Source organism: Taudactylus pleione, unplaced genomic scaffold (assembly GCF_031769625.1).
Source record: "Taudactylus pleione unplaced genomic scaffold, aTauple2 ptg001117l, whole genome shotgun sequence".
Taxonomy (NCBI): domain Eukaryota; kingdom Metazoa; phylum Chordata; class Amphibia; order Anura; family Myobatrachidae; genus Taudactylus; species Taudactylus pleione.
Window position 1 is genome coordinate 402,065 of NW_028285518.1, and position 12,226 is coordinate 414,290.

Consider the following 12,226-nt stretch of genomic DNA (forward strand, 5'->3'; position numbering starts at 1 on the left):
ACCAGATTGTTATTGGGAGATGCGCCAATTGATATGCAAACAATGGTTTCTTGGGGGATGTGCCAGCCGCGCCTATTGATTTTTTATCCTATTATGTTTCTCACTCTTTTTCTGTTTTGAGAAATGTTGTTGGTCATTTTATATTTATTTATTTATTACCAGTTATTTATATAGCGCACACATATTCCGCAGAGCTTTACAGAGAATATTTGGCCATTCACATCAGTCCCTGCCCCAGTGGAGCTTACACTCTATATTCCCTATCACATGTACACACACATACACACATTTGTGCTGGGAGCCAATTAACCTACCAGTATATTTTTGGAGTGTGGGAGGAAACCGGAGCACCCGGAGAATATACAAACTCCACACAGTTAGGGTCGTGGTGGGAACCGAACCCATGACCTCAGTGCTGTGAGGCAGTAACGCTAACCATTACACCGCCTGTGCTGTATGTATGCATGTAAATATACATATATATATACATGTCATTTATTTTTCGATGATACAATGTTAATTGCGATACTGTTGAAGAAAGTATATAATTTTTTTTGCTATTTTCCAAAGTTCTGAAATAAAAATAAATAAAAAATAAAATAAAAATGGAAGCCTATCACATTCTCACGTCATACACCAGTAAGTCCTCTTATCGGAATAGCTGTCCTTTGCAGTTATTTTTGCAATTGTACATGCATACGGCATTAATAAACTCCACTATGCATGCAGTAAGTGGCGGGATGCTTGATACATCAACGTCCTGAGTCCCCATCACATTTCCTGGGCGACTATTCCGCCCGTCTGTTATCCTTTCTGGGTAGATCTTCCGTATCTTATTCTTAAGAATCAATCCTTCCAATTTCTCTCTAGAACCCTGATGATCCTTATCCAGCGATAGAAAATACCGTCCATCACCGCATTTCGCACTAATAGAAAATCTTCTATCACTTCGATTTACCATACTGCCTGGCAGCCGTAAGTGGACACATTGCTGGCTAGTCCTGGTCCCCTCTGGGCATGCGTTAACTGGCTATCAACATCCCGAGATCCTTGCCAGATTGGCAGCGTAATAAATAGCATATAATTGTATTCAATTAGGTCCCTTAGCAGTAAAATCTATAGTAGCCCAGTTGGCTGCAATTCCTCTTTGATTCAGAATCCTGCAATGGGTGGCTTCCACCCCAGCCGCCTTGTCTTGTACACATATTTACACTTCTGTGATTAAACAGATTTACTGTCCCCTCCCTGCACAGCAGCGTCTGACGTACACCTGGCTCCTTATTTATACCTCTGACTGCCTGGGAGTCTGTCAGGGTCTGTCACCCAGAGCAGAGGTAACATGTCAGGAGTCGCAGCTCAAGTGTCTAAGGACAGGGCTGCAGCCACCGAGGGGCTTGGCACCAACAAGAACCCAGTGAAGTACTTAAATCAGGACTTTGAGGCACTGCAGGCACAATGCTTGTCTTCCAAAGTCCTGTTCAAAGATGACCAGTTCCCTGCCTGCGTCTCAGCCCTGGGCTACAGAGATCTAGGACCCAATTCTCCGAAAACTCAAGGGATTGTTTGGAAGAGACCCTCGGTAAGGAAAACTCTATCAGACCATTCTGCCTAGTTCAGTTTTCTGTTGTATTTAGCTATAGCGCTACTAGTAACAATACATGGGGGCAAGAAAAGGAGAGAATGAGGGGTAGTTATAGGACAAACCGTTAGCGGGTGACGTGCCAAATGCCGCATGTGAGAGCTGTGACAGTGTATAATATAGGATATAATAGATGGCGTCATTACAAATCTATTGTGTATATTTTATCAGATATTTATATAGCGAACGCATATTACGCAGCGCAAGTATTTTAGTCCCTACCCCGGTGTAGCTTACAATCCCTACCACATAGACACATATACACACTACTAGTAAAGTTTTGGATTGTTGGAGTAAATCCGGGTGAACACAGGGAGAACATGCAAACTCCACACAGTTCATGCCTCGATTGGGAAATTAACCTATGACCTTAGGGCTGTAAGGCAGTATTGCTAACCACTACGCCGATCAATTTATATCTTAGTACATCTAGAATGTTATTTGTGTTATACCAATGTATCGGTTGTCATATCTACAGTGCTTAGGGTAGACAATATTTAGAGGCAGGGGCGTATTAACGCCGAGGGGCCCATGTGCAGCGGACCCCCTCCTCTCTGCAGCGCTCCCCCCCTACCCTGCATCTTAGTTTGCTCCGGGCCGGCAAGTGGGTCTCCTCCTCCTCCGCGGCGCCATCTTCCGGCTGGCACTGCAGACCAGCAGAAAACCCAGAGAAAATGGTGGCCCCCCATGTTCCTGGTGACTTGTGCATGCGCAGAAAAGATGTCCCTAGGAATAAGGCGTGGGCACCATTTTCCTGGAGCCCCGCACATGCGGAGTAGATTCTGGCATAAAGCCAGAATCTACTGCGCTGCCAGAGAGGAGAGGTCCCAAATAGAGGCAGCGCAATGGCCCCCTCCTCTCTTAAAACACCCCTGGTGCAGCACCATCTTCCAGAAGATGTCACTAAGAAGATGGCGCCCCAGAGGAGGAGGAGACCAGCTTGCCAGAGCAAGGTAGGTATACTCTAGGTGCAGGGTGTACGATGAGGGCACCCCTGGATCCAGGGGACTGTGTGCACTGCACCTATTATAATTAGGCCTATGTTTGGGTGGGGGGGGTGGGGCGGAAGGCAGATGCCCTATTTGCACCCTCATGCATGATGGCCCTGATAACAATGAGGGGTTACAGTAGTAACAGTAAAGTGGACATAAGTGTGTTGGTGGTGATGGGGGGGTAAACGTCACCAGGAGATACTTTCATTGTAGTGACAGACTGTGACAGTGCCCGTTCCCCAGAGCAGAAGGTATAAAAGCTCCCCAAACCCCCCAACCATGGCCACCTCTCCCCCATTAGCCTCCTTTATAACTACTTACTTTATTTGCACGGCCTACCTTGGGGGAGATGTATCAAAGCTTGAAGAAAGAAGAGTGACTAACTGTCATTTTTCAAGCCCAGCCTGTAACATGAAAGTTAGGAGCTGATTGGTTGGTGCTGTATCTCTATCAACTTTATCTCTCTCCAAAGTTTTGATAAATCCCCTCCCCCCCCCAACCCCCGCTATCTAATGAGGCTGCCAGAACCTGACATGTTAAAGCGATGAGCGGGTCACATGACTCAGAGACAGTTCTCGCTATTGTGCTGCCGGTGTATTATTACAGTGCATCCTCTTCCAAGTACAGTATATTAACCAATGTAATCTTATGGTATGGTAAAATAAATGATATAGCTAGGTATATGTTCCCGGACACAATCAAAGCATACAGGGAAACGTGTCTGAGAATGGCGCATTAGAAGATCAAAACATAACTTTTATTGAACAATTGCTAATATTGTGTCATTTTGTGTCCATTTAGAAACAAGCAGCAAAATACTGACATAAAATGAAAGAAATAATTGTGAGAATAAAACATTTATCAGCTGTGTCCCTGTCTCGTGCCTTCTCTTTATAATGTTGGGTTTATTGGTGAATTAGGAATCATATTTTATTATCAATACCTAATTCATTAATAAACCATATTATAAGTAGCTATATAAATGTCTTAACAATATCATTGGTCAAAAAAGTTCAGCGTGACAATAATATCCAAACTGGACTAATGTCAAACTATTGGGGCGATTCAATCCAGCGCGATGCTGAATAGCCCCCGGAGGGAGCTCCCGGGGCTATTCAATTCACTGCGCTGTTTGGTCGGACTTAAGGATTTCTTCTCGCACCCCCCTGGGGATGCGAGGAGAAATCCGACTAAAGTGGCAGCCGCACGGCTGTTTTACTGCTTAGCGCGGCGATGACAGCCGCACGGCTGGTACTTTTGTCGGAGAAAGACGGTTCTAAACTAAACACTCAGGTTAAGTCGCGAGAACTGGCATTCTCCGACTTGCCGACTAAGCAAACAGCGCGCTGCATTGAATCGCCCCATCAGAGGTATTGAAATAATCTATAGCTATAGATGAGCTGTAGCAGTATTATATAGAGTCACTTTTTCACAGACATAACATTTATACGATTCATTCAAACAAAGAGAAGATACGAGACAGCGACGCGGCTGAGAAATGTTTTATTTTCGCAATTATTCGTTTTTTTTTCCTATAGACACTTTCTGTCATTTTATGAAAATATTTTGCTCCTTATTTTAAATAGATACAAAATAACACGATATTAGTAATTGTTCAATAAAAGTTATGTTTTAATTCTCTAACGTGCCATTCTCAGACACAGGGCCTGATTCAGACCCGGTCGCAAACGCTGAGCGCTCGCAACTGGGTCGATGGTAGCCCACTGGGCATGCACACGACGGAGCCGGCTCCGTCGTGCGCATGCGCGAGACCCCGGATAGCGACGGGCACTCCGTCGCTCCGGGTCTCACAACAAAGGGGTCGAGCTGTCGATGGTGAGTGACAGCTCGTCCCCTTTGGTAGGCGGACCGGGGGCGTGGCCGGCCAAACGGAGGCGTTCCCGAAGGAACGCCTACCGTTTGGGGGCGGCCCCACTGACATCACAGGTGATGTCAGTGGGAGAGCTTCCGGCTCATTTTGAGCCGAAAGCTCTCTGGGGCTTGCAGCCATGAGACCCTACCACAAGGGTCTCGTCGCAAGCCCGATGGTCGCGATGGTCTTGACCATCGCGACCATCATCATGACCGCCCGCTATAGCTGTGGGTGGTCACCCACAGCTATGCGAGCGGCCAGGAGGTCGTTCTAAAAAACGAACGCCCGGCCCTGAATCTGTCGGAGCGTCCGGCTCTAATCAGGGCCACATTTCCATGTATGTTTTGATCCTCTTTTGTCTGTGGTAGCACCCCCTATTCTGAAATAAATATTCAGAATTAAAAATTTATTTGAGAGATTTAGGGGTCAGCAATTACGGCAAATGTATATAGAATTTTCCTAGTGCGATAGACGTTTCTTTTGTTCCCGGACTCATCTTCCTGCCTGGCTCCTGAATTCCCACTAATTAATCACTCGGGATGCTTTCATTAAACAGAATTGATATACAGGGGCATGTTTATCAGACTAAGGGCCGTATTCAATTAGGTGCGAAAAGTCTCATTTGGCGAAAAGTGTTCACGGGTGTAAACTTTTCGCGCATATGTGCATATCGCGCTGTGCAGTTGCCAAAGTGTTCGTAATTACGTAATCCATAGGCAGAAACCGGGGAAAAGTTTTTCCCATCTCAGGGCAGGTGATAAAATGTGCAAAATCCCTATATTTGGCTAAAAATATGGGGACTTGGTTCAGAACCCTTCTTTGGACACCCCCCTAATGACTAATTAGGCAAAAAAATGTTTAAAGTAGCTTAATTCCCCCTAATATTGACATGTCATTTGGGGGGTGAAAAATGTAAACAGTTTTGGAAAACAGGTTTAAAGTACTGGGTCAGGTGTTTGGGGGGCTGTATGGATGGGTCAGGTGTTTGGGGGGCTGCATTGATGGGACAGGTGTTTGGGGGGCTGTATTGATGGGACAGGTGTTTGGGGGGCTGTATATATGGGACAGGTGTTTGGGGGGCTGTATGGATGGGACAGGTGTTTGGGGGGCTGTATATATGGGACAGGTGTTTTGGGGGCTGTATGGGTGGGACAGGTGTTTGGGGGCTGTATGGGTGGGACAGGTGTTTGTGGGCTGCATGGATGGGACAGGTGTTTGGGGGGCTGCATGGATGGGACAGGTATTTGGGGGGCTGTATGGATGGGACAGGTGTTTGGGAGGCTGTATGGATGGGACAGGTGTTTGGGGGCTGTATGAATGGGACAGGTGTTTGGGGGCTGTATGAATGGGACAGGTGTTTTGGGGGGCTGTATGGATGGGACAGGTGTTTGGGGGCTGTATGGATGGGACAGGTGTTTTGGGGGGCTGCATGGATGGGACAGGTGTTTGGGGGGCTGTATGGATGGGACAGGTGTTTGGGGGTTGTATGGGTGGAACAGGTGTTTGGGGGGCTGTATGGATGGGACAGGTGTTTTGGGGGGCTGTATGGATGGGACAGGTGTTTGGGGTGCTGTATGGCTGGGACAGGAGTTTGGGGGGCTGTATGAATGCGACAGGTGTTTTGGGGGGCTGTATGGATGGGACAGGTGTTTGGGGGGCTGCATGGATGGGACAGGTATTTGGGGGGCTGTATGGGTGGGACAGGTGTTTGGGGGGCTGTATGGATGGGACAGGTGTTTGGGGGGCTGTATGGATGCGACAGGTGTTTTGGGGGGCTGTATGGATGGGACAGGTGTTTGGGGGGCTGTATGGATGGGACAGCTGTTTGGGGGGCTGTATGGATGGGACAGGTGTATTTAGGATTACAGGTGGCTGCAACAGATGTATTTTTATAATTTTTTAATACTGCATTTTATAGCCACAAAAATATACCAGCCCCCATTTTAATGTTCCCCCAATTTAACTACAGCTATTTTTTTTATAGCTTTTTATCATTTTTCCACATTTATGCAAAATATGCATGTAATGGCCATTTGACTCAATTTAAGAACCCAAAACACTTGTATTAGGGCTATTAATACACTTCTATATTGATTTCCTATGTCATTTGGGCTTTTTATGGGGTACAAGCTGATTTCCAAAAAACATGCTGCACTTTTTGCTAGTTTCGCCAAAAGCAATTTTCGCACATATGCGTTTTCGTGTTGTTTTGCACATGGCTAGGACAAAATGCGGGAGAGCGCATTGAGACAGCATGCGAAAAGATCGCATCAAAACTGGCTATTGAGGTAAAAACTTTGCCCTGCGAACGCCTTTCGTCAAACGCGAATTTCCGCGCCTAATTGAATACGGACCTAATTCTGCCAGTAAAAAATGTGGCAACAGCTGTTTTCTCTCATTTAAGTACAGAGTTAAGTATCGCGAGTATGTAACACGGAAGAAAGCTTTACATATCGGCGGTATCTCCTGCTGTCCGACCAGCCATCTCGCAGGAGGTTTCTCCATAGTTTTCTATAGGGACGTTATGTAACAAGTTTGCTTTATGGAACTTGCTCGTGGTACCCTCTGTTTTCTATGAGTGAAGCACGGCCAGAGAAGGATCTTGAGATCCCTCTCTGATGAGCTAGAGTCACTACGATACAGATCGCAGTTTTGTGACGCTGCGCATGCGTGGCTGAATGAACGCACATGTGCAGGAGCACGGCCGATGTTTCCTACGGGCGGTACGCGTTCTTGAAGGAGCTCCTGTCCCAGTGACTGCAGTTTAATACATGCCCCTGACAAAAGTATTCCTTATTGCTGCAATATGTCATCGACATCCTCCGTCAGACCCGCATGCAGGTCCGACAGGCAATTTCATTAGTGGGGGCCATGCTGCCAAATGCAGCCTGGCCTCCGCCTTCGTTCTATCGCTGCCGGCATTGGCAAGTGTCTATGCACTTGATAATACCGATACCTCTGCCGGGTCCCGTCGCTAGCGATATCGCGCTGGGTACACATCATTATTGTGAACCCAGCTTTACAGTGGGCCTAATTCAGAGATGTATATGATTCTGATATTTACGTACATCTCCGATATTTGCAAGTCTGCGCATGCTCGGGAGCCGCGCCGCGTTTGTGCAGATCTATTTCTGCGATGTCTCTCGCAGTGCCCCAAAAGCCACAGAATGATTGACATCCTGCTGGTGCTTGGGGAGGGCAACGGGCAGCGTTACATATAACGGGGGCGCATCACGGCAGTGCGATTTCACCAGACATCCTGAGGGTTACTCAGATGTCTAAGGGTCACGCAGTTAATTCAGTATGCATCTAAGGACCCAACAGCGGATCACAGAAGCCGGCAGTGGGCGTCTTTTTTACTGAAGATGTCTCCTGCGGCTTTTGCATAGTTTAGCGCTTTTGCACAGCGGCTGTGCTACATCGTACATCTCTATATCGGGCCCTGAGCTGAGTCTTACCTGCACATCTGCTACACAGGCAAGTACTGTACCCTCCATGTGCCAGCAGCTATTAGTCACCCAGGGGCTCGCCTGGCACACATCACAGTGCATAGGCAGGAGAACTACAATAAGGGATCAGTCACAAAACCCATCTTACATAAAACAGTAAGTATTGTGCTCTATGGGCCTGATTCAGACCCGCCCGCGGGACCGATTGTGGCGGGCAACAGGGGGGATGGCGATGAAAACGCAGGTTTGTCGCGACCGTTTTCAGGGTGTGTCTCTGCTTGCATCTGCAATACTGAATGCGGAAACAAATGGCTCTGACTTTACGGCCGTTCTGTGCGACCATTAGGTTACTGAGAAGGACAACAATCGACTGACCTGTAACCGATGGCGTGTGTTTGTAGCCAGCTTGGATTTTCGAAGCCGTCAGTGGGCGTCTCAATACAAATCCCGGCGGCTATGACATTTGCATATTTTTGCACATCTGCTGAGTAGAAATTCGCAGCAGTGGCGGCATTAGCGCACATCTCCGGCGCAGGCTCATTGACAGTAGAGGTAATGTGTGAAGTGCCTGTGTTTACGGCTGCTGGTTATACTGTAGTAACGGCACAGTAACACTACACTGGCGCAATCAGTTCTATTAGGACTTGGATTGCCTCATGGGGAAGAATTAGTAAGAGCACCCCTGTGCCTATGCCTCTTATTTCGCCTTGGCCTACAGCAAATGAGAGGACCCGTAACATCATCACTTGGACGTGATCCTGGGTAGTGACTGAGGAGCTGATTCACGATGTGCAAATTGCGTAGGCAGTTCATTCGCACAGCAATGCATTATCACGCCCAGTATTTCTTAGTGCGCGGACACCCATCAGCCTATTATAAGACGCCCACTTGTGCACGTCATGTCCAGGAAGTGTATGCAACCATCGGTACATCGGATGCTATCGCAGCGCTTGAGAATGACCATACCCTGCCGCAAGCACTGCGTGCACTTCAGTGTAAAAACAAGCCAGGTGACGTGTACTATGACGCTATCCTATAATTATGCACACCTCTAACACGCCACTGAGATGCTCAGGCACGCCTGCGTCTACACCTCCCCTCCCCCGTTTTTAATGGCCAGCCCGTTACCACCTACAAACGGCTTCTCCTGTCACTCACTCTGCTGGACTGTCTATGCGCAGCGAGCGAACGCATTGTGAACTTTCGCTAAGCTATGGGCACAATGCATACACACTGCATACCATCGGCAGCAGCGAGCGTTTGCATCTTAGCGAGCGGGTCTGAATGAGCTCCTGAGTGCTTCCGGCCAGCACATCTGCTGCTGCAGGTTCAGGAAGTGGCTGCTCGGATACTGAGCTGTGTAGAATATTTTAGATAAAACCTGTGATTGTGAGACGGAGGGAGAAGCTAATCTGGCCGGTTGGGTGTATTAGGGGTGTGGTTGCTGCTGCGAGATTTCAGCTCCCAAAAATGTTCGATAAAGAATACCTGTGTGACTTTACACTAGAGATTTACCTGTCATTATGATTCTACCTCATTTATTCATGTGTTATTTGTAATAACGAGCATCACACGTGCCAAACTCTTTATCTTCAATGTGAACTTTCATGTGGAACATTAGTGGTCATTTAACTTCACTTCTGAGATTTCATTTAAACACCTGCAGGAGACACACAGCGCCTGATTCTTAGTCGCAGGTATTGCGGCTGGAATTGCGGACGCCTCTGGCGATGCAATACATTCCAGAGTCTTGCCAAAGTCTTCACTATCAACCCCTAATTGTGCTCTGCCAGGTGTGCTGGGGCATGTAGTTCCACAACAGCTGGTGAGCCAATGGTAACAATGCATGAAAGTGCCCATGGGATATGAGATCTGGTCATGTTACTTCGAGTTACGCAACGTTATTTTGAACCTAAACTGTATGAATCTGTGATGCTTCCATTGCGGGGTAAGGACAAGCGCGCTTACAAGCGCATAGGTCTGTATAAGTGTCCTCTTTGACCAAATGTGTGTATCAGCTCTAAGGCTTCCTGCTTTGGGCTGATACAATGGGGTCATTTATGAACTATAGAGGTGCTGTGGGACTTACACTAATAAAACATACTTGCCTACTTTTGAAAAAGCATTTCAGGGAGATTGTGAAAGAAGCACCTATGAGCGCGTGTTGCAGTGGGCGTGTACTGATAAATCTGAGAGGCGTGTCATACATGTGATGGGCGTGTACTGATAAATCTGAGAGGCGTGTCATACATGTGATGGGCGTGTACTGATAAATCTGAGAGGCGTGTCATACATGTGATGGGCGTGTACTGATAAATCTGAGAGGCGTGTCATACATGTGATGGGCGTGTACTGATAAATCTGAGAGGCGTGTCATACATGTGATGGGCGTGTACTGATAAATCTGAGAGGCGTGTCATACATGTGATGGGCGTGTACTGATAAATCTGAGAGGCGTGTCATACATGTGATGGGCGTGTACTGATAAATCTGAGAGGCGTGTCATACATGTGATGGGCGTGTACTGATAAATCTGAGAGGCGTGTCATACATGTGATGGGCGTGTACTGATAAATCTGAGAGGCGTGTCATACATGTGATGGGCGTGTACTGATAAATCTGAGAGGCGTGTCATACATGTGATGGGCGTGTACTGATAAATCTGAGAGGCGTGTCATACATGTGATGGGCGTGTACTGATAAATCTGAGAGGCGTGTCATACATGTGATAGGCGTGTACTGCTACATCTGAGAGGCGTGTCCTAAACCTGACTTACATCCAAATGTAACCAGCCCAAAAGCAGTTAGTAAGATCTGTTTGTTGATGAAAACACACTAATACTTTTCAGAAATTCATAGGGATCATTGTGCCTTATAATAACCAATGCAAGGAAATGACACTAATGATCCCATTAGAATGTATATATCTCTGTTTTTTACTATAGCAGCTTCATAATGGGGGTAAGGATGAAATGAGGGAGATTGCTAGACTCTTCAGGGAGACAGGGAGATTGCTACTATTTCAGGGAGTCTCCCTGACAATGAGGGAGAGTTGGCAAGTATGTAATAAATACATTTATGAATTATCACATATATATAAGGTTCAACGTCCATTTAAAAACAAGAAAGGGTTTTTCATCCCCATGTAGCTATTTAGGCTGGACAGGACATGCTGCGTCTTAAAATGGGCATCTAACGTATAGCTGCTGTATGTATAGACTTTTATGAGGCGTTATTTAGAGCTAGTTACATGAGACCTTTTATTAGTCTGTAATAGACAGGAACAGACCCCTGTGCTATGTCCCCCCTCCCCTGCACGGCCAGTGGTATATCCCAGTATACAATGGTCAGTCCATCCTCCAGCAGTAACATGAGCATTTGAGGCCTGAGATCAGACATATTATGTGTGTGCCCTGGGGAGGGGCGATGGGGGGGGGACTGGTGCAATAAAGGTGGTGATTACTAGCGACATCCTCTGTGCGAATTCTCTATATATGAATAGAGACAGGTGGGCATGGTGCCTGCTTCTCTGACAGACACCGCTATAGTGTGACACAATGAGGTATCTGTTATAGTTACATTACATGTATCATTAGCATGAACATGTAATATGCAGTTTGCATGCACAAGTTTTGAGACCCCTGGTCAAATGACATGTTTTGCTTACATTCTAATTAAAAAGTAGATGACAAAACTTCTGGGGGGTCTTAATCAGGACGTATTTCAGCCCCTTAATGCAAAACAGCGATTTATTTGCTGAGTTTTAGCAGACTGAGAATAATGAATAAAACAGCCAGGGCCTGATCAGCGCTGCGCTCGATGCCGATGTTTGTGCAATTGAGCGATTCGCATAAAAGTCCTGAAAAGCCCTACGGCACATGCCTGAGCGAAGGCGGAATCTGCCGTTATGTACGGAGGCGTTGGCATTAGAACCAGTGAGGCAATACCATGGGGGTACCTGGGAGGTGCCTGAAGTGAGTGACATGACTACAGGGGGCACAAGACTATAGGGGGCACTACTAATGGGGTCATGGCATAGGGGGCACCACTCCGGGGGGCACTACTACTGGGTGCACTGCACTACCACTGTGGGCACTGCATAAGGGGCATAAATACAGGGGGCACGTGTGGTTTTAAAACATAGTTTGTGGTTCTGGCTTTTCCAATATATTTTATGTGGAAGTGGTTTGTTGCAGTGTAATCCCTAAGTGGCCTTTTCAGTGTATTTTATGTGGACCTGGCTTATTGCAGTGTATTTTATGTGGATCTGGCT

At 46.9% G+C, this 12,226-nt stretch overlaps 1 protein-coding gene across 1 annotated transcript in view; it reads left to right on the plus strand.

Annotated features, from left to right (window-relative positions):
* Positions 1-1,302: 1,302 nt before the first annotated feature.
* Positions 1,303-12,226, plus strand: part of CAPN8 (calpain 8) — a 76,766-nt gene continuing 65,842 nt past the window's right edge. Inside the window, exon 1 of the mRNA XM_088461861.1 lies at positions 1,303-1,579. Within this exon, the coding sequence (XP_088317987.1) occupies positions 1,340-1,579 (240 nt within the window). The 5' untranslated portion in view covers positions 1,303-1,339. The remainder of the gene's footprint in view (positions 1,580-12,226) is intronic.